The following is a 23,598-nucleotide window of genomic DNA, read 5'->3' as shown; positions in this document are numbered from 1 at the left end:
GACCATCAGCTACCTCACCAACAGATCACCGTATGTGAGGCTTCGCAACTGCAACTGTCTATCTAACGTGGTGGTTTGCAGCATGGGGGCTGTGCAGGATACAGCGCTCTCTCCTTTCCTCCTCACCCTCTACACAACTTCAGATACAACACTGACAGCTGTCACATCCAGAAGTTCTCCAATGATACAGCCATCGTTGGATGTGTATCACAGGGGAACAAACTGTATTACAGGGAGGTCATCACCAACTTTGTCAGCTGGTGTAGACTGAACCACCTGCACATAAACCCCAGCAAGACAACAAGACAACAACAAGGAGGTGGTGATAGACTTCCTTAGGAAGGTGCCACAGGTCTCTTTCCTGGACTGCCCTCTGGACACCATTGCGGAGGTGGGTGAGAGGAGGATGTTAGCCAAGCTGGCATTAATCATGTAGAACCCCTCTCACCCCCTGCATGACATGATGGGGGCCCCAAGCAGCCCCTTCAGCCACAGATCAGAAAATGCTTCTGTTTGTTGTTTTAAAGGGAATGGACAAACAACACTCTTTTTCTTTTTTTTTTTCATTTGGAAGACTCACTGGGTTTTATGGTACCAGCAAGCAAATAGCACACACATACTTATATTCTGTTAATTTCTATTTAAGTTACGGGAAAACCTGATGAAAGTCACCTTTGTTTGTTTTTATGTTAATTCAAACAATATTCACCAAAATTAATGTGATTCTGTCACTGTAAATAAAGACAGAGTAAAATGGGTGCCCGTGTAGTGACTGAGGTTTAGTATGAAGCGCAGCGAATCCAGTCAGTCTGTGCTCCTGTAATGGGTATTAAAGCTAAGTTAATTGTTATTCTTAACTCTGTGTATGTAGCAGCAGAGTGCAAGATGACAGGCTTGAACCACAGAAAGGAATGCAGTCACTGTTGTAATAAATGGTTACCTGCTCTCTCTCCCTCCCATCTCCATATATCCCTCTCTCCTCTGCGTGTCAGTCCATTGATCCAGGACAGCAGTTCACCTGGGAGCACTCCAACCTGGAAGTCAACAAGCCAAAGAACCGCTATGCAAATGTTATTGCCTACGACCACTCAAGGGTCATCCTCATGCCTGTGGATGGTGAGAGACATGTATTCACAAATCACAGCAGAGGGGACTTTGCATACTGTAATTCTCAAATTACAGGACTTTGGTTTACCTCAACTGCAGAAAAAAACAGGCCTTTATAACCTTCATGACTGATTTACACTGTTTTATCAATGCATTTCATCATTTTTTAGCAAGAAGCCGGTTGTTTTCTTCTCCCATTTTATTTATTTATTCATTTTTTGTCTGCTAACTTTGTCTAACTCGCTCCTTGCTGCAGGCGTTCCAGGTAGTGAATACATCAATGCCAACTACATTGATGGCTACAGGAAGCAAAATGCTTACATTGCCACTCAGGGGCCACTGCCAGAGACACTGAGTGACTTCTGGAGGATGGTGTGGGAGCAGAGGACCTGCACCATTGTTATGATGACCCGCCTAGAGGAGAAGTCGCGGGTAAGCCTCTCATGTTGAGAAATAGACTTGGTTTACAGTGTACTTATCAAAGTACATTCACAGAGCACTAAATAAGTGCATAAATATTTGAAGCAAGCTCAGTTTTCTGTAGTAGTAGTATTTGACAGTTCATCAGTATGATTCATTTAATATAATTCAGCAACGCCATCCATCTTCTGTCATACAAAGGTCACCTTTTTTGAGCACAAACTTAGGTCAGGCCCTATTGACATCCACTTAAGCTAAGGCCAGTAGTCCTCATGGGGTGGGAGCACTGTAGGGGGCCAGGCTTGTTGGGCTTGATGATGCAGGATGTGTTTCCATTGCAAAAGGTGAGGCCTTTCTCCAGAAGGGGTGAGGGCAGTGGCCAGCGCTTTTTGCTGTCACAGGGGAGAGGCTTGTTACTGGCATTAACAAGGAGGAACCAATACCAAAGTCACAAATGGGTGTATTCCATTGTTTCATGTGTCACAGTGGGAGGGGCTTTTGTCCATTTGTGCAGCAGGAGGCAGATGAAGTGAGATGTTTCTGATGAAAAGTGGCAGGACACCCTGTCAACACAGGGATTTGTCCCTTCTCTTACCACTGTCATCACATCACTTACATATTATGCTTCAGTTGTGACTTTAAGAGACACAATTGTGAGATAATTGGTATGGGATGGTGATTATGACAATGGGCTGTAGACATAGTATAAATACAGTTGTTGGTGGAGCTTGTTTCTGAGCCTCTTGGGTGTGTTTTGCTTTGCGGTTTTGTCATGCTGACTCACATTGCTTGTCCTTCTCTGTGATACACTAAAATCTGTTTATCTGTGCATATTTTACAAAAAGCATGACTTTGACCAATGTTGCTCTTCATTAAGTAAGCCCGCTCCCATTTGGTGAGATACTTGCATAAACTCTTAGACTCCAACTCCCTCACATTCATCCTTCTTGTTCTTGCTCTTGTTTTTTGTTGTTGCTGTTCCTGTTTTATTGGGGAGTGCTGTTTGAGTGAATGTCTTCTCAACAGATGTTACAGCTAATGTTCTGCTTACTGCCACCTGCTGCACCTGCTGAGGGGAATTTAGAAAACTCATTAAAGAGGCAGTTACGCTTCCCATCAATGTTATAGCCACTTTTTTTTTTTCTTTTTTTTCTTTTTTTTGGAGAACAGTGGCTGAGAAGGGTAAAATACAGAAGAATCTCACAAAAAACAGGGTTGACAGGTCTGCATCATGTTTTTGCAATGGCTTATGTTGAAAGAGGCAGAGCACAATGTTGTATGCATGAGGAATGGGGGCTCATCAAAGTTAGAGGGGCAGGGCATGTTACAGCTTGGGGAATGAGACACTGGACTCACAAGAGGTGGAGGCTGCAGTTACATTTGGGCAGGCAGGGCAGAGGTGGTTGCCATTTCAGGGGCGAGACGGGAGCAATTACAGCAATGGGCAGGGCTTATGGAAGTAGTGGGTGCTTGTAACACTTGACTATGAATGTTATTATCACAAAGGGCAACTTGCAATAATAGCAAATGGGTTGAGACAAATATATATCCCTGAAATTACATCATCAACCACTGTCTGTAAAACCTCAGCACCCGCCCTGGGACTGAAACAGTGGTCACCCAGTGTTTTTAATTACACACTATTCTTGCCTCCAGTGTGGCTAGCCTATATTTTTTACTGACCACCTAAAATTCTAAATGAGTGTTTTAATACCATGGTCTACCATTTTGGTTGGCTGCTTTTGTTTCTTTTCCTTCTTTTTTTTTTTTTTTTAACTTAATCTCTCGTCATTCACTGTGTATGTATGTGAGACTTGATTGGAAGATAACATCACAAGGGTCAATCTCACAAATTTTAATACTGTATGTCCTTTTATACATACATGAAGATTTGTACACATGGTCAGCCACTCTTGCTGCAACTCACAATTTGACAATCTACAAGCTACAAGTTACACTTTTGAACAACTATGAATCTTTTCCAGTACAGGACCTAACCATGAAATTTCTGTTCTGACAGTGACACTAGAGAAAAGGTCACAGGGTCATTAAAATAAAAAGGGTTCATACTCTGGGGAGCACAAATGTCAACAAGTCCTCTAACCTTACCAACAAAGCACATTCTTGTTGTCTTCTTTGATGACTTACAGCATAAAAACATTTTCTGATGTGACGCCCCTATCAAAGGACAAAACAGTTTCATAGTGTGCTCTGAAACTGTTACAAATAACCATCACAAAAACAATGCTTTTTAACATTTTGTTATTTGTCACTTCTGTGGTTATGGTTTGATTAAGTTTAGAGACCAAAATTACTTATGCTTGGGGAAAGATCATGCTTTGGGTTAAAATACCAACTTTATCAATATCAGGCACCCCTTGCTGTGACAGTTAAGACAAGAACAACTGAGTTATGGTTAAAGAACCTTTGTGGTCAAGGTTAATTGACATCAATGGTGATTGTTGGTAGGAATCTGGAAGAGAACAACTGTCTCCTGTATTAAAGTCACATGCTTTGGTAACACTTCTACGCACACTAAATTTCCACCCTGCAAAGTTTTGTGGCTGTAAAACATTGTCACACTCTGCAAAGTGATGTTGGAGAACGTCCTGACTTTGTTGTTTTAAGGCATTTTAACAAACAAATGACACTGTTGTTTTTCTTGATAGTAATCTAGAATGCAGTGAGGACTCAAGTGCTGTGAAAGGCAGGAGACTGAGAAACGTTTCAGAATGTCTTTACAAAATAGGAAGCACTTGGAAACTTGGTAACCATCAATCTACAGCACAGGAAACAACAAACAGAGCTAAGATACACTCTTTTTTTTCTTCTTTTTTGGTACTCACACCTGGAAGTGGAGATGTGGTGTATAACTATGTGAGGGAAATAATGAGATAAGGAAGTTATTGTCTGGAAGTTCCCATCCTGTTGTCAGTTTGATCTTCCATGAGCATGAGTGTAAATTTTGGGTGGCACTGGGTGAATGGTCAGGGGCATCATGAATATCCAATTTTATGGAATTGTATGGAAATCTGACCTGTAGCTGTCAATCTGTTCTGCACTGAACCTAAGTGTTGAACAGACCAACAACTTAATTAAACAGTGATGTTGAGCATTGATCAGTATTTCAATTGAAATAAATTATTTGATGGACAGTAGTTACTTAACTGCTTAATTTTGTCGAATCAAGAGAAAAGTAGTAATTTTCAAAAGGTGATACATAGTCAGCAATTTGCGTTACAGCATTATCAGCATGCCAGCATTGTATATTACCTGCTTGAAATGTAAATTAATACTGTTAAAGATTTCTATGAAAATAATTTCTGCAATCCATGGAGAGAAAACTCAGACAAGAGCACTTTGATTCCTGAGCTAAATCCCTATTCTTCTTCTTCTATATCTATATAGATATAGATATAATAATTATTTGTTTTGTATCTCTAGCCATTTTTAGGTAGGTATATGGTAACCTCTCTGACTAAAGGTGGAAATATACTGAATACCTGCATATACATTACATATACTCTGCATATGGCTTGTGAATGTTGTATAGATAGACTTAAAAAAGTTGAGGCAACTACAACAACATGGTTAACATTTGGGGAAAAGAGTCTTAACGTCTTAAAGTCAGATGTGACTCATGGAGACTGGGGCCAAAAGTCAAACACTTCTTCCCAAACAGATTTTGCAGCACTTAAACAACATCACACGAGGACATGCCAGAAATCAGCTTCTGTTTGTCGGGTAAGGGCAGACTCTCAGGACTCTGGCTAATTTTGTATTTACCTGTAAGACTTAATGAGCTGTGTGTGATTTGTCCACACTTAAATCAAAGGCCACGTGGCCCTGTGCTCAGGCACAGGCCTTGCCAAACAACCTCCACCCCCCACTCTGACACCAGCACCCGGGTCTATGAAGCATAATCTCCCCATCTGTTATGCCAAGCTCCTGTGGCCTGCAGCCATCAGTCCCCTCGAGTCAGCACTGATGTCCAAATGTATGTTCCTTCCCCCATCATTCTCTGCGTCCATCTCTCCCACAGGCAGGAGAGGAATAACAATGCCAACAGTAACAGGGGACACACTGATTACACCAATTTGTTCTGTGACTCAAGAACCCTGTTTGACTGGCTTACTCTGTCCTTTGCATTTCAATGCTCTGAGAGTTTACACATATCTTTGACTTTTAATAGATTTTAAACTTGGCACTTAAATTGAATCCAATCACATGTATTGTATTGCTTTTACTTACCCCAGAACTCTAGATTCTCAATGTTAGTGAGGGATGTCCAAAAGAGCTCTTTTAGAAACCAGTGGGTGCTATATAATTGCTAATTTATATTCACTTTCTCTGTGAAGTGCTTAAAACAGCTGTAATCTATATTTTAAGAATAAGAATTTATCAAATGATAATATGAAAACAACGTGACAGAAAGGGGTTATAGTGACAAACCTATGGAGAATTATCAGCTGAATCTGCAGTTGTCCTCTGCTTTACAGAGCATTATTATTTAGCTGTTTGTTCTGCTTCACTCTCATCGCTCATCGCAAAACCCACTGTACACTGTACCTGCTTAACACCAAACAGATACATTACTAGCCACTGAACATAGTGGAGTATTTAGCAGTTAAAGGCACCAGACATTTCCCAAAGAGACTAAAAACAGAAGCATGGATTAGTTATTTTCAGTGTACTGTAGTCTGTGTATAGACAGTGTTTTAGAAACAAGGTTACTGCAGAGAGGTGATAGTAACCTGGTTGTTTAAGAGTAAACACGCTAAATCCCTGACACGGTGAAGCCCCATTAGAGGCTGATTTATACATTCCACCCCACAATACTGAAGTTATGGAAAAAAAAAACAGTGGTTGCTGGTGGTTATTTACTTGGTTCAGGCAACAGGCAATGAGGGCGTCTGCTTGTACACTAGCAAAGTTTAGTTCTGGCATAGTGCACTTCGACTCCAATCATAAAGTACTTATAGGTTCACTCAAATACAGATTGATTCAGACACGCAAACACACTCCATTCAACAGTCAACACATCAAAGTGTGCACTCAGGTTTTGGGGAGTAGTGTTGCATCTATGAAAGAAGTTCTATAAAGCCAGTGTTTCTTGACTTGGTTGTCATATGCTGCTTTTCTGCTCTATAGTTAAAAGCCTCCTATTTCTATGATAGCTACAACAATGTCAGTATTCAACAGTGCACATAAAAGTGCCAACAGCTGACAGTTTAGAATACCATGCTATCTCGTGATATATTTCTGCCATCTGGACTGGAGAAGTGGAGCTGGAAATGGCTAATATTAGATCTAATATAATTTGTTATTTCATAAAAGAGTGGCATAGACTGGCTGAAAATCTGTGCTTCTCTTAATAGTAATTGAAAGAGGAGATAACAACACATAAATTTCATATGGTATAACTTCACCTGAAGGACTAAAAACTAAACTATTTGCTCAGTTCAAATACTTTAGAATGATATTTTAATCTTTCTGTCTGAATTAAGCTTCTATTGACAAGCCACTGCTGCTGACAACTCTGATCTTGTCAGAGCTTTGCCAGGAGTGGTAATAAAAAAAAGTTTGTACTGAGTGACACAAAATGGTGTCTTAAACTCAAAATATTTCATCTTATGAGTGCAAGAGTGTGTCTGCCTAGTAAATTTCATGGCAATCTGAGATTTCTTGTTTTCCAGCTGACCACAGGATGGTATTAAAGCAAAGGCAAGGGGTTTAGCAAAATCATTAGGAATCATCCTCTGGAGACCTTGAATGTCCGCAGTAATATGCCAGTTTAATGAATGATTGTCAACATATTCCACCCTGGATCAAAGTATTAAATGGATGTGTGGACAGATGGATGATCAGATGATCTGACCAACATCACTGACCCTGAATAGCAGGCCAGAGAATGTGAAAGTTCAGAACAGTAAACACAGATACAAATCCTTCTCATTACTCAGTTCTTTTCTATTGTTTGTTTGTGAAAAAAACACACATTTTGGTGTATGTATGTGTGCAGGTGAAGTGTGACCAGTATTGGCCCAGTCGAGGAACAGAAACATATGGGATGATTCAGGTGACTATGCTGGACACCGTGGAGCTGGCTACGTACAGCGTACGCACATTTGCCCTCTATAAGGTAAGAACTCTTTATATATACTGTGTATAAGGAGTATTACTATGTTTGACAGCAAAGAAAGTCTTAACTCATAGACAGCAGAGAGCTTTGATGGTTTGTTCTGAAAGAGCACTAAGGCCCCTTTTAGACATACACCTTGTTAATCTGATGGCAATTTGGCGTGCCTTTGTCATGTCTCAGTAAAACCCCTCTTTGCTTTCACATAAAAGTCAACACGATGATCATACTAGGTTGGACCTGTAATATTTCCATTACACTCTCAACACGTACTGTAATAAGTCTGAACCAAATGCTGTCAGATTAATGTGAAGGCTGCAGCAGCAGCACAAGGTGAAACATGCTGAGAAGCGGATTAAATGCATGTCTTGTTCAGGCTTTTAGGATCACTGTAATAAGTGTATTGTATCAATCACTATCTGTAATGCATAAAATCAGTTTAATAAACCAGAGCCAATTTGAATGTTTTTTCAACAACAAAGATGGTCAGTAAGGTATGAATGTTAATCAGTGATGCAGCCTGTGAGAGAACGAAAAGCAGTCATCTTTGACACTATCATAGCATTTTTAATCTCTCTCTCTCTCTCTCTCTCTCTCTCTCTCTCTCGGTTTCTTTTTCTGTCATGTCTGAATAAAGCCATCGGAACATTAGTGTAAAAAAAACACCTCTGTCTGAAAAACCAGAAGCATCACTTTAATAGACAGATGAAGCCAGCAATGTGATGGATTTCCTGTTTGAGAATGGCTTAAGAGTGCTCGAGGAGTGTAAATATGAAAAAAAAATGTGGCTTACTGAAAGTTTCCATGGATTTATTGTAGATTTGATGAAAAATGCTTTGCCATTGATCGTGCTATACCTGTGTACAGAATGTTACCATTCATCAAGGGATCTTTATTCATGTTTTTGAGCGGTGCTTAGAATGTATTTGTTATGTTTGATAATTTCAACATGAGAGATTCTCACATTAATCAGTCTGATGATTGATCAGTTAATTATTGCAATGGATTTGTTAATTAATGTTTCTGCTGATGGCTACATAATCAAGTCATGGAATTTTCAGTGTGCTGAATCACATTTTCAGGACTGACAAAACTTATGTGTGCATGTGGGTCCTAACAGAATGGTTCAAGTGAGAAAAGAGAGGTTCGACAGTTCCAGTTTATGGCGTGGCCTGACCATGGAGTGCCTGAGTATCCCACCCCAACACTGGCCTTTCTACGCAGAGTCAAGGCCTGTAATCCACCAGACACTGGACCCATGGTGGTCCACTGCAGGTAAACTACCTTTTATATGAATACAAAGGTCTCAGTATGTCTCAAACAAGGTGTGTGTCAGATCTAGTGTAGTCAAACCACATTTCCAGTGCTGTCCATTGTCACATGAAGATGAATCGACGACTAGACACACTGTCAGAGCTGGAAATTTTGACTCTGAGCTAAATCTGCACTCTATGTTTAACTTAACTGTTTAACTTAACTGTTTAACTCTTGGTATCATCTGTCTTGAGTCTTTGAGCACTCAGTGGTTTCATATGTTATGATATACATATTGTATATAAACCATGTAATTTTGCATCACCTTGTGAACCAAACATTGGTCCTGATTGGCTTCAGGGGAAAGCATGCTAAACAAGCACACAAAAACTTGCATTTTAATAACCTAAAAAAACAGAGATAGAAGCTATAGCCACTTGCAATGACTAGTCTTGGCACTCGCAGTGTCAGTCAACAGACACTTGTGAGTAAGCCTGTAATGGTAACTGCATTGTATTTTGTATGTCTTTTAAGAGAGTCTGTCTAACGTGTGTGCCATTATCCCTATTCATACAATTCACTGATACACAAAAACACAGAATTCTGGGAGGTAAATCAGGGTGGTAGTGGGATGTAGCCAGGAGGAGGAGGCTATGAAAGCAGACTTTCCACCCATCTTGTGTGTGTGGTAATTTATTTACCTTGAAAAGTGGTTCAATGATACATCACAGTCTAGGTCATTTGAAGCATATTGAGGTCTTAAGGAACCAGAGCAAAGAGAATCTAGACATTACCCACAATGATGTAGAAATACTCATGCTTCGCATAAACTGTTTAATATTATTCACACTAAAGTTATCAAAGTAAATGTATTATTCCAAAAGAAAACAGCAAATCACCCAGAAATGCTTGAAAGTATTATTTGTATATTGTACACAGCGCACTCATGTTTACCAGCCCAACTGGTCTGTGAAGTTTTATACCCACATGTCAAAGGCACAAGAGAGGCAAAGATCTGAAAATCCAGTCCAGTTTTCTTGAGGCAGAGTGCTCCCTCCCTGCTGTTTAAGAGAACTTCACATCACTTCTTCTGTGGAGTAGAGAGGGCAGCTGTGTCACAGTCTATCACCCCAGGCCATAATGAAGCACTGAGATAATGCACTGGTATTCAGTACACAGCATGTGACACGTTTGATATGGTACAAATGTACAAGGAGTCAAATGTACTTTTTCATATACAGTGGACACTATCGACGCAAGTGTGGATCAATGGTATAAAGCGGCCTGCAACGTGAATGTTTTTATTCTGTTTACCTGTGCAAGCCACATCAAAGACAATCACATTTTTCTTATTCTGAGACATTGTGGGTGTGTTCAGACTAGCAAAGCAAATTTTTACTTCACCCTGTTTATAGGAATTTGACTGCTAGAATGTTTTTACCCATTTGTCGCAATTTGCCCTCAAACAGTTCATACATGTGTACAGACATTAGCTGTTCATAGCTAGCAACAAGTGTTTGTGTTGACTGCTCAGCCTCCGAGCTGAGAACTCACTACAAATTCTTGACAGAATATATCTGACAAGCACATATTTTTGCTCAGTCTGAGACAACCTGAGTGAATATGTCTTAACTTCAATCCAATCGGCAATGAGTGAAATTGTGTCCATTTCCTGTTCAAAATGAGGACACAGGAAGGCAGGTTGAAGAAAAAAAGCTGATAGCAGTCAATAGAACAGGGGAGCAAAATTTAGGGAGCAGTCTGAGGCAAATCCAAGAACAAAGGAGAAATACAAAAAAATAGAATAAGAACAAAAAAAATTAACCAATGAAACAGAGGTAACAGAAAACGTGAAAAAAAGACAAATGCAGGAAGTAAAACAAAACATGACACATGTGGAGAGTGAACTTTCAAAATAAGACAGGAAAGAGACCACAAGCAACTCCCAGGACCATGACAGTTGCATGTTTGCACTGACATTACATACAATCCCTATCTAAAATTTGCCCTACACTCAGTCTGAACACACCTTATTAGTAACAAGCATCACAGTAACAGGACAGGAAAGTTAGCAAACTGACTCAGTATTTATTGTAGAGCAATATCTATCCAATTTCAAAGGTTGCCAACATCAGGCACCGTAAATTCCTGGTCACACCAGACCAACCAAAGCTTTAGCAGCCTATGAATTCAACTTTTCATCTCTAAGAGGAAGATGTTGTTATGGCTGCGACGAAGGCGAGGACCCAGAATGCAGAGGGAGATTTAACACAGTTTATTGATCAAAAATTAACAACAGCCAAAAATCACCACCAGGGAAAAATGCAGCACATGCAGGCAAAAAAACGAAGATCACTGCTGGGGGGGAAAAAACTCAGCAACCAAAAAATGAAGAGAACAAAAATCACCGTTAGGAAAAAATGCAGGTCAGGCAGGCAAAAAAACAAAAATCACCGCTGGGGGAAAAACTCAGCACACAAAAGAGAACAACAGATCACTGTTAGGGAAGATTAATACAACTCACATGAGCGAACCAAAAGCACAGGGAAAGACTACAGCATCGGCTGGAGGAGCGTGGCAGGGACCAGGAGATAACTCTGTGACACAATGGGCAAGAGCAAGAATCATCTAGCACAGGAGTGTGGGAGAAGCCAGCTTAAAAAGGAGAGTCTTGATGAGCGAGGATTAGAGTCAGGTGTGTCTAGAAGCCACTCGCTTCAGAGGAGATGGGCCCCGCCCCTGCCACACTCCAGCCCTGCAGAGGAAACAGAAGCAGAACCAGAGCAGACAGAAAACACAGCCGTAACAGATGTGTGTTTTCCCTCTCTCAAAACTTACACTGTCTCCCTTTAACTAACTCTCATTCAAATAAAATACGTGAGTAACTAGAGATTATATGGCATTTTGTTGTGCTATAACTCAACATGTAATACAATAAGAGCAGGTTATGGTTGTAAACAGCAAGTCTTGTGCATCATCTTGGTCTGCATCATTTTTTTTGCCAAACAGGGGCTACAAATTTCACTTCTAAATATATTGTAATGTCCTGCTATGGACTGATATGATGAAACACCAGCAAAGAAGATTATCTTGCAATTCATTGCATTTGTTGGGCTGAACTCGGCCACTGTTGGCCCGCGACCGGTCCATACAGAAAGCCATCAAAAACATTCCCTGACACCTGTCACCACCACAACATAAAGAAAACAGTGACCTCCTCCTCTCCTCTCCTTCCTGTCCTTCTCACCAACCACAGTAACGTTCAGTTCTCTTTACACTGGTTCATAATAATGAACATCATTAATGAATGTAAACATCTCCCCTGACTGGCAGCAAGAATAATCACATAACATCTGAACATTTTTGTTACACTATGTAGCCTTAAAAGTAGAATTCATGAGGTTGCTTAATTATGAGAATTTACACATACTTGCCATTTTAGAAACACATTTAGATATATTAGTGGGTGGTAATGAAATTGCAGTGTCAGTGTTACTGCATTCATGGAAAGATAGATGTAGCTATGGCAGTGGTGTTGAGAGACAGCTTCATGAATTCATTAATTGAGGTGCTCTAGATGATTCATTGGCCTCATAGCATCTGCTTTACTGCCAAAAGCAGATGTTCAGTATTTGGAGAATATGTTTAATACAGGTTTCCACATCACACTTATGTATGCTGAATATTGGACCAGGATTGGCTTCCAAACCATTTGTAATGTCACAAAGTTTACATTTTCAGCAATGAATGTGAAAACAGCCTTCTTGTGTCAAAGTCCACACATACATCATTCTACACAGTGACACTCAAACATTCAACTGTAGGAACAAAAAGAAAGAAAAATATTGGGTCACTACTGGGTCTAACCCCACGTGTATGGACAGTCGTGATGATTTTCTTTCCCACCACTGTACACTTTACAATTTCACCTGTCAAGTCCTCATGTACAGTGTATCTGAGCTCTGCTTCCAAAAACCAGTATTTTCTTCAGCTAATGCCAGTGGAGCAGGGGGAATATGTCTGAGAGAGCTACGCCTATACCCGTACAATCTGGAGTTACACCTAACTAATGTTCTATTTCATATAGGGTCCGCCCTCTAAGAGCTGTTACTACTGGGTTCACCGCAGAGCTGATATAGTCAGTGCCCACTGTGACACCAAGGCCCACAAGCAATTAACATACATGAGTTCACAACCCCATTAATGTGAAGTGTAATAAGACTGGACTCACTGGCTGTGCCACGGATGTCAGTCCTGTGTGGAAAAAAGGGGCCAAGTGATATAAAACATGGGACATGGATTACGTAGGAAATTGGTCCCCATGCAGCCCACTAATCTGGGATGATGGGATTAGAGGTGCATCTTTTGGTAAGTGCGTAAAAGTGCAAGATCTGAAAGTACATCATCTTCCATGTAGCATGTTTAAAACTTAACAACTCAAGAAGGACCCAGACACATTGCGCAAATAGAAACCAATGAAAGGGCATGAGGTACCCCATGATGCCTCTGCGCAGATGTCTGCCACTGCTATTCCTCTAAGGAGGTCTGTGGAGCGTCTGTGGACGTAATCTGCAGCCAGCTCACAGCCCTCATAGCTACCGTGTGAAACGATTTCTCATACATTACTACCAAAGAGGAAGGCTGTCTCTAAGAAGCTAGTGCTGGCCATGGACGGCCATGGCCATCTCCCTGATGATGAGTCCTGAAAAGTCCTTTGGAGGCCAGCAGAAAAGACAGTGTCTCTAACTTTCAACCAGTTAATGTTGAATTGGAACATAAACCTCTAAAGATCTTGAATAAAGAAAAACCATCAGGACTAGATATTCTGGTCCCATCAAGGTATAATTAGCCTCTGGCTACATTTCATTTAAAATTTTAGGATTATGGATACCTCAATAGACTGAGACTGTTAGTGTTGTTTTGTTCTGTTTTGTTTTACAATAGATTTAATATGTTCTGTAGATGCATGGTTTTGAATTTATCTATATTTAACAACACATGTACACTGAGGTATAAGTGCAAATTGTTGACTGTATGTGTTTTAGTTGAACATGAACCCCAGAAAAGTAGTTGTTGCCCAAGCTACAACAAATGGGGATCCTAAAAAACAATAAACAATGGTTTCAACATTGTTTTCTCTTTGTACTCTGTCAGCGCTGGTGTGGGCCGGACTGGCTGCTTCATTGTGATTGAAGCCATGCTGGAGAGGATGAAACATGAGAAGTCGGTCGACATTTATGGTCATGTGACGTGTATGCGTGCCCAGAGGAACTATATGGTGCAGACAGAGGATCAGTACATATTCATTCACGAGGCCCTGCTGGAAGCTGCAACATGTGGCAACACAGAGGTCCCTGCCCGAAACCTGTATGCCCACATCCAGAAGCTCACCCAGATCCCTCCTGGAGAGACTGTCACCGCCATGGAACTGGAGTTCAAGGTAGGTGCCTTTTGCTTTGTGATTGTGGTTTTGTTGTTGTTGTTGTTGTTGTTGTTGTTGTTTGTTTGTTTGTTTGTTTGTTTGTTTGTTTGTTTTTTGAGTGCATGGTGAGTTTGTAAAGCTTCATATTCAAGGGACACAAATCACATATCTGGCTTTGTGTTTGTCTTGCTGGACAGACCCAGTGAAACAAGTAGTGAAAGGAGTTGAAATTTTATTTAAATGACATTATTTAGAATATGGACTGTGGTTTTTGTGTGTGTGTGTGTGTGTGTGTGTGTGTGTGTGTGTGTGTGTGTGTGTTTCACATTTCTGTTGCACAAATGAAGAATGCAAGTTGAATTTTGGAATGAAATGTGTTTGCTTGATGATCATCACCTGTTTTACTGTCCCCCCTGTCAAAACTGTCTTATACTTTACATTGCATTTTTCTTTCTCAGTTAAATTTTGGTAACCTGTTCCTGGTAGCCTTGCTAACATCAGAGACGTTTTTCACAGCAGACATTTTGATTCATAATAATAATAACATAATGGTGCTTGCTTATCGCTTATATTAATTACACTTCTGTTTGACAATTAAAAAAAGGGATAATGCATGTATACGTTTTACTGTATCTACCTGAGACAAGAAGCCCCTCCTCTCTCCAGATCCATATATATGTGTGTGTGTGTGTGTGTGTGTGTGTGTGTGTGTGTGTGTCTGTCTGTCTGTCTGTCTGTCTGTGTGTGTGTGGAAATGCAATACTAAGTGGCTGGAGTGCCCCTTGCCGTGGGAGCTAGGGAAAAGGAAGGATTTTCATCCTCAGCCTGTGTAACAAAGATGAACTTTTCAGAGGAGGAGCAGTGACAGCTTAACTTCTGAGCCTCAGATGACAGGCTGAAGAGAGGCAGAGTCATAGAGTGAAGGAGAGAGGGCCAGGAGCAACATGTCTGTCAGCCTAAAGATAAGGTCCTACTGGGTTGGTGGTCTTACATTGGATGAGCTGCAGCACTGCACCATCCTTAACTGCTCACTCCACACGTGATTTAACCAGCCCCATCCTTTGTTGTTTGTTTGTTTGTTTTGTTTTTGTTTTTGTTTTGGTTTTTTTTTGGGGGGGGGGTGTTGTCACAACACAACCCAAATTACTCTGCTTGTTCAATAAAGCAGGGTGGACAGGCAATATCCAGACCGAGCATTATTATGCTTTGATCTTCAGCTCACTGCAATTTTCGGGCAGTGCAGAACATTAAGGCCTGTCAGCAAAGGCAGCCCCCCCCCCCCAAAAAAAAAAAAAGAAATTGGGATTGGGATGTCACTTTCAAAAGTTTTATTCTCCTTGGTTTGATGTGCATTGACACAGGCCGCACTACTTCGGCTCATAGTAAACGTGTATCAGTTTGTTTTGACTTTTCAACATCTTCAGGATGAGTTTTAACACGCATCCATCAGGCTTTTATTTGAAGTCAGAGAACAAAGAGGATCAGCTCAAAGTGCATCATTTTCATGCATCAATAAGAGTGTTAGCTCACTGTGCCCTTTGACATCCTTGTTCACACACCACATTCCACCAGGACTGCTTGTATTAGCACTTTAAAAGACCCGAGGCAGACAGTGTAGACGGTGGGTGTAGTTGTGAAGCTGCAGTGAGTGCAGTCACCTCTGGGCTGAGGATCAGATGTCTGAGGAGCATCAGAGACACACATTTTTTCTCTCTCTCTGCAGAAACTGGCCAACTCCAAAGCACATACCTCAAGATTCATCAGTGCCAACCTGCCGTGTAACAAATTCAAGAACCGCCTGGTGAACATCATGCCTTTCGAGTCTACCCGCGTCTGCCTGCTGCCAATCAGAGGGGTGGAAGGTTCTGATTACATCAACGCCAGCTTCATTGACGGATATAGGTGAGTACATAGAAATAATTTCACTGCAGATTGTGAAACACACAGACACAGAAAGAGGAGGGTATTCTGTAAAAGTCTAGAGATGGCAGAACTGCTACAAAACAGGATCTGTTCAGCAGCTGCACCAGTGGAGGTGGACCTTTTCTCAGCATCTGACAGCAGTAAATTACAGGCTGACATGGAATCCACTGTTTCACTCCCTGCTATCCTTTTGTTGTGGCAGTTGTCAAAACAAATTGGTCTCATTGGCAAGTCAGTTAATTCTATCCTGTGTTTTTCCCTCTTGGAAATGGATAGCCTGTTTGAGATAGGTGACATGCCAGAGAAATGAACTCATTACTCCAATATTTCAGTGGCATTGCTCCTGTCTTTGTCCACAAGACTTTTTCACTTATGTGGCTCAGGATATAGACATCAGAGTCTCCTTTGTACAGAGTGAAATAATGGCTTCTTTTTTTAGATTCAATAATGCTAATATTTACTGTTTAATGAGTTAAAACACCTTACCGCATTACCACGTTACAGCTCAATTTAGCACACTTCATGGTAGTACATTTTGTAGTACATACTTTTGTACACTCTCAGCTTATTTCAACATAATACTGTAAAAATATCCATTTTTCCCCAACAAATGCTGCAGGCTGGATCATTTGTGTACAGTGTTCCCAGGTCCATGTACTTCTGAGCCTTTCCAGGATGTCCCTTTCATACCCAATCATGATACTATCACCTGTTACCAATGAACCTGTTTACCCGTGGAATGTTCCAAGCAGGTGTTTTTGGAGCATCCCATAAGTTTCCCAGTCTTTTCTTGCTCCCGTCCCAATTTGTTTGAAATTTGTTGCTGGCATCAATTTCCAAATAAGAATATGTTTCCAAAAATCAATGTCAGTGATGTCAAACATTAAATATATTGTGCTTGTACTGTTTTCAGTTGAGTATATGTTTTTGAATCTGGTTTGATTTGGGTTTTACATAACCCTAACTGGACGTACTTGCTGGACCTTTAAGGACTAGTTCAACATTTTAGACTTTTCACTCTGTATCTAAGAGTGCAATGAGAAGATAGATATCAATCTCATACCTATTATTTAAGTTTGAAGCTGGAATCAGGATGTGGTTAGCCTAGCTTAGCATAAAGAGTGGCACTGTCGAAAGGTCAAAAATGAGCTTGCCTAAAGCTTATTGATTAACTTTTTTTTTTTTTTTTTTTTTTTTTTTTGCTTACTAGCACATACCTACGGGAATTGCAGTTGCTCCAAGGAGCCACTCAAAAGTCTAGTGAAAAGCCAACATCACAGAGAAGGGGGAGACATGATATGAAATATGGGGATAATGGCGCACTTTCTGTCCTGCAAGGCATTCACAGTGTTGCACTCAGTTATTCAGAAGTGACAGAAACAGTGGGTAATGAACAAGAAACAGAGAGCTTGAGAGAGAAGTACTCACCTCTACACAACCAACCAAATACAGTGTGATGTGTGTGTGAATATCCGATTGTCAGTTTCAGAAAGTTACAGAAATTGCTGGACACAGTCCCCCAATCTCGACATTGCATGTGAGGGAAGGGGGTTTCTGAAACTGTTTGACCATGCGGCATGAGCATACTGGCAGCTTCACTGGCTGTTGTTCACCAAAAATTAGTTTCACCACATACCTCTCTCTAAAACCACAGTTTCTGTCGGTGTTGATTCCTTGTGTTTTTGTTGGAGACTTTTTTCAATGGGGGATTGTTAATAGGATTCATTCATTGTTGGTTTGGCTCTGCACATGGGACTTGTTAACAAAAATAACAGTATGCTGTAGAATAGGCAATACCATATAACGACAACAAACACAAATACAAATACAAGTAGCGACATTTGAGTGCAGCCAGCTGTTGCTAAAGTTGCACTGAACCTGGACTGTCTCTGGCTTTCTATGAAGCAAATCTTCAAGGTTTAATTGTCTTATAAAGCAAATGATCATGTAAAACGCTCTGGTAACACACCCATACATACAGTATTAGATGCCATCACTGATGTTGTCACAGGCCTCTCAGAAAAATCATATCTTGTAAGGAAGTGCATGTAGACAGTAAATACTTTCTAGTGCACTAGCAGAGTAAAGCATAGGATGGTGAATCTTGAATTTTAGTTTAGTTATTTTCTTTCTTTTTGGTATTTGGACTAACTGTTCCTGTTTTCATTGGATTTTTGTTTGCTTTATGGACATTTTGCTTTGGTTTTGACTTTCACCAGACTCACCTGCCCGTAAGTCCTTGGTTGCCTTATTTTGTAATTAATTATTTGAACTGCATCCGCCCTGCCTTTTGTTTGTTTTTGGTCTTTTTATTTGGGGTTCATGTCCTGTTTTTCCTTGAATTTCATTACAACAGAATCAGGACTTCCCATTTTACTTGCAGCCAGGGTGGCAGTATTTTTTTCTTGTCGGTCAGCACCTAATAAAGTCCCCTGGGCACCCCCACCTAAGGGAGGGCAGGAAAGGAAGCAGGGGTGTCCTGTAATTCCTCTCTAATTCCTGTTGCAGTAATTAAGAGTGGAGTGAGATATATGGAGCTCCAACTCCTCTCTGAGCTCAACCTTTAAAGCACACTGTGTGGATTAGGATAGATTAAGGTGAGGGGATAGACATGAGTATGATGATTAGTAGAGGTGTCAGGTGACCTCTAGTGTATCAGCTGTAGTCATTCACCTCTGCTTGTCCATGGTGACGAAAGATACAAAGTCAGACAGCGGGCCTACACTAGAATATGATTATTTCTGCTTTAGAGAAGATTTAAATAGAATGGGCTCCCTTCTTAAACCATTATCCTTTAATAGCACATTGTTGTGGTTCCCTAGAATAACCTATTACCTGTGTAACTGTTGGTTGTGAGATTACTAATATTAAAGGAAAATTCTATTATCTGTTACAACTTGCATCTTATTTTTGTTGGTTCAGCCATCATTTCTATCAGTTATCAATGTATCCAGATTATCTAAACCATTATTTTGAGTACAATAGGTCAATATTGAAGCAAGAAGCTCCTCCAAATTATGGTTAACCTGCAAAATTTGCTGGAAAAGAGGCCAAATAACTCCTGCTTCTCTAGAGGGAGAGTCTTTTACATGTGTGTGACCAGGAGCCCATTATCTCATAATTACTCCAAACCCGTCAGACTTATAGATCCAAGATTTCATCAGGATGGAAATGCATTTGTATGTTAACTGGATCCACACAGAAACTGGTTGCGAGTAGAATGTGTTTTTTCTACCCCTCACTAGAAAAATATAACATACCATGCAACATGCCAATTTAAAACATATTAGTTAGAGGGGGCGTTTTTGCTCAATCCCAGTTTGTTATGTGACACCAGGTGAACATGGCTACCCACACAGTCAGCAGTAAACACAGGTATTCTGTGTTTTTCTTGTCATCAATAAATCCCATGTGCAAACCCAAACCAACAATGCATTGATTCTACTTACAAGTACTGTATGTTTATCAAAGCCTCATATTTTTTGTTCCCCTGCTGTGCTGTATAGAGCTCCATATAGAGCACTGCTGTCCAAACACTATCAAGAACACATCAGTGAGCCACACTGGTGATTGTGGCTCAGGGGTGGGTTGTCCACTAATTGCTGGCTTGATGCTGGTTCCTCCTGACCACATGCTGAAGTGTCCTTGACCAATTCATTGCACACCAAGTTGGTCTCAGGCACATGCCTTGCATGGCAGCTCTGTCACCATCAGTGTGTGAATAGCTGAAGGCAAATTGTAAGGGGCTTTTTCCATTAAGATAGAATAGCACTATATAAGAGCAGTCCATTTAGTGTTGCTCCGTTCCTTCATTATCATGAACACACACTGTCATTTATTTTAACTCAATCCGACATACACCTCCCTGCTGCCTGAAATGCTTACTAGAGTACCAACTGTTGATTAATCTGCCACTGAGTATTGTCCCCAATAAATGTACCATTTCCTCTGGCCACAGTCAGGAGTGGAGTCAAAAAGCACTGGGAAATGGACAAACATTGTTACTTTTTTGGTATTTTCACATTTTTTGTTAAAAATAAGAAAAATATGGCCAGCCATACTTCTGAGTTTGATTTTTAGATAACAGTTTTTATTATTTTTTATTATTATTATTCATATTGTGACATTAGTTGCTTAAGACTGTTTAAAATTATGGGTGCTCATTTGTTTGAATGTGCAGAGGACCAATAATGTAATTCTCATACAACCTCCCACACCTGACCTTTAACAAACCCAGCGAAACATCCAAGATCAACTGCATTTGTTTAAGTTTCCTGTAATCATTCAGCAGCGGTGAGCCACAACAGCTTCCACCATACTGTTCACTAAGCGCATATTTGGTTGTTGTGTTATGAAGTATTCAAATAATTGTATGGACAAAAAACAACAGTGCTCCCACACACAAATGAGAGCACTGCTGTGTACTACAGACTCAGCATGTGTGATGCACCGACACTCTGGCACACAAGCTTGAGAGAATCCCCACCCCTAGCACCCCATGTATGCTTCAACACTGCCCTCCAGTGGATCACCCAGAGCCTGGCTGAGCAGCTGGGATGGCATCTGCTATGTTAACAGTGCTGTTAAAGGGTCTGTGTTCAAGCAAAACAATTTAAATATCAGTGCACACATTGGCAATGGCTGACTCATCAAATTTACTTCAAGGGGGTGTGTTAAATATAATTTAATACCTGAGAGGTTCATTTAACAGTTGTGCAATGTCCTTGCCTGGAACTAGAAGCTAATAAAGGAATGTTGTGATGGGTAAATCTAGCTAAACTATTTTAATTTAAAAAAGGATGTTTATATTATAAATTGATATTTTTTTGCAGTACTATTGGAGGCAAGTGCACCAACAGCCTAAGAATCTGTTGTTTTCGAGATTTTGGATAATTGCAGATTTACTAGGGAATATGCACCACTCAAGTACGTTACCAAGTTACATGGCAAGGACCTTAAAGACCTTCCATGTGGAGCTTTTGACTTCCAGAAGCGCAATGAAGCTGTTTTTATTCAGTCCCTGTTGTGATTATCTGCATGAGGGTAGTGTATTGCTGCCAATGGTTTCACACTATTTATCAACAATCAACACTAACACTAAGATATACTGCAATGTGCCAGTAAAGTCAGACAAGATGACTGCAAGCAAGTAAAAATGGATGTAAAAAATACTGGATAACAAAAAGTGGCTTTTCAAATGTTTTATTGACTTGCTAATGAAGAAAACTCCACAGGGCCTGTATGTGGGTCCTGTGTTATTTGTTGTAGAGGGAAAGTTTATTTGAAGTTTTTATTTTATGTATACAAAATGAACAGGGGAATCAAAACTGCATTTCAGTGGAATCAGTGGCGATCAACCAGTTAATGCATTGATTAAAGCTGCAGTAGGTAACTTGTATAAAAGTAATTTTTTGTCATTTGCCATTTGCTAAAACTGACCCCACGCCCAGACAGCAGTACACGAAACATCTAATCTGTAGGGAAAAAAAACAAAAAAAAAAAACGCTAAGAAAATCGGCTCCATTGATCCCACCTACTGCTCCTACTGAGATTTGCAAGAATCCACTGCGCCCGACACAAAACAACCAATCAGAGCCAGAGGAGTGTCTGAGGGAGTGTCTGACATCTGTCAATCACAACTCACACATGCTGTGAACCGCCCCCTCCCTCCACTCATGCTGCCGGCTGCCACTCAGTCAAACAGCTCTGTGAGCGGCATCAGGAGGCTACTGAAAGCTATGGCGAAGCAACAGACACCCGCAAAGGAGAAACTGTCCATACCACCACTGCCAACAACAGCATATACAGCTAAGACAACAAATAACCATAAAGCTAATATGGTGATTGTTACAGTAACACTCCGCAGCATGTACAGTATGTTAGCGACTGTGATGTGGCGGCTGGGCAGTGTTAGCTAAGGCTAACGTTACTGGTTGTCACGGCAGCCGCGCAGACGCCGCAGGGAGGAGGGGCTTGGAGGCAGGGCATGAGTGCAGCAGAGAGGGAGGGGGAGTGACGTGGAACTTGTGTTGGTTCAAATTTTCAGGCAAAGTCTGCTCTCTTCTCGATCTTACCAACTGCAGCTTTAAAAAGGCAAATAAAAAAAAAATCTGTCTTGTTATCTTGGTCGGTATTGTGTGAAGACGTGCATATTTTGAATTTTGTATTTAGTTAAAACACAACTGCAGAGGTGCCAGGTAGTTTTCTACTATAATTGTAGTGCTGTGGCTGAAATGACATGATTGACAATGCACATGCACTGTATTCTATCGCATTCATTGAATTGACAGGTACTTGTGAGCACTAGTGCATAGAGGCCAGTGTTGCCAGATTGGGCAGTGTTGCTTTGAGTCTGACTGTTTTGTATTTGCTTGGGCAGGTAAAGACTTGGGCAGCTTGTGATAGTCAGGGCTACATTTTGGGTGGTTTCCCCCAGTGAAAAGTTAGAGGCTACACGTATTAGTATCAAATAAATCAAACTTTATTTATATAGCACTTTTCATACATGATAAAATTCAACACAAAGTGCTTTACAACAGTTAAAAACATTATAAAGGAAAACATAAAAACAGAGAAAACCCATCCCTCCCACCCTCCGTATGTACATATGCACGCCCACAACTACACACACACACACACACACACACACACACACACACACAGTAGTGAGACATGGCAAGGAACTGAGGATCGAGGAAAATGGCACCTTTCGGGCCATCCACACTGAGAGGAGTTGTCGCAGATTATGACCGCAGGGGGTACTGGCTCCCGGTCTGCTGCTGGGGGAACAGCACCCCCAGCAGTAGACCGGACACAGCTCTCAGTGTGGAGGACCCCCCTGAGGAAACACTGGAGTTACAAGTAAAAGGCATGATATAAGATAACTAAAATAAATTAAACAGTTAAAGGAAGAAAAATACATAAGATAATAAATAAAGTAGATTAATTAGGATAAAATACTACAAAATATAAAACAGCAAAATAAAAGGCATCAACATAAGATAAATGATAAAAATGTAAGAAGAATTTAAAGGTCAGTTAAAAGCCTGATTAAAAAGGTGTGTCTTTAACCTTCTCTTAAAAATATCAACAGTCTCTGCAGTCCTGAGGCCCTCCGGCAGGCTGTTCCACAGCTGTGGAGCATAGTGGCTAAATGCCGCCTCACCGTGGGTTTTTATTCTGGTTTTTGGTATGGATAAAAGGCCGGTGCCGGAGGACCTCAGGGTCCGCGAGGGTTGATATGGTAAAAGCAGGTCAGATAAGTAAGAGGGCGCAAGGCAGTTAAGACATTTAAAAACTAGTAAAAGAACCTTAAAATCGATCCTGAAGCGGA

At 40.7% G+C, this 23,598-nt stretch overlaps 1 protein-coding gene across 8 annotated transcripts in view; it reads left to right on the top strand.

The window, feature by feature from the left end:
- Positions 1–23,598, top strand: part of ptprfa (protein tyrosine phosphatase receptor type Fa) — a 328,374-nt gene that overhangs the window by 291,345 nt on the left and 13,431 nt on the right. For all 8 annotated transcript variants that reach the window (XM_076722953.1, XM_076722954.1, XM_076722952.1 and 5 more), the window contains 6 exons: positions 993–1,116; positions 1,364–1,539; positions 7,550–7,669; positions 8,787–8,941; positions 14,075–14,360; positions 16,066–16,244. In XM_076722953.1, coding sequence (XP_076579068.1) covers positions 993–1,116; positions 1,364–1,539; positions 7,550–7,669; positions 8,787–8,941; positions 14,075–14,360; positions 16,066–16,244 — 1,040 coding nt within the window. The remainder of the gene's footprint in view (positions 1–992; positions 1,117–1,363; positions 1,540–7,549; positions 7,670–8,786; positions 8,942–14,074; positions 14,361–16,065; positions 16,245–23,598) is intronic.

This window comes from Chaetodon auriga, chromosome 3, assembly GCF_051107435.1.
Source record: "Chaetodon auriga isolate fChaAug3 chromosome 3, fChaAug3.hap1, whole genome shotgun sequence".
Lineage (NCBI taxonomy): Eukaryota > Metazoa > Chordata > Actinopteri > Chaetodontiformes > Chaetodontidae > Chaetodon > Chaetodon auriga.
The sequence above is the reverse complement of the archived record's forward strand: the minus strand, read 5'-3'. Positions and strand labels throughout refer to the sequence as shown.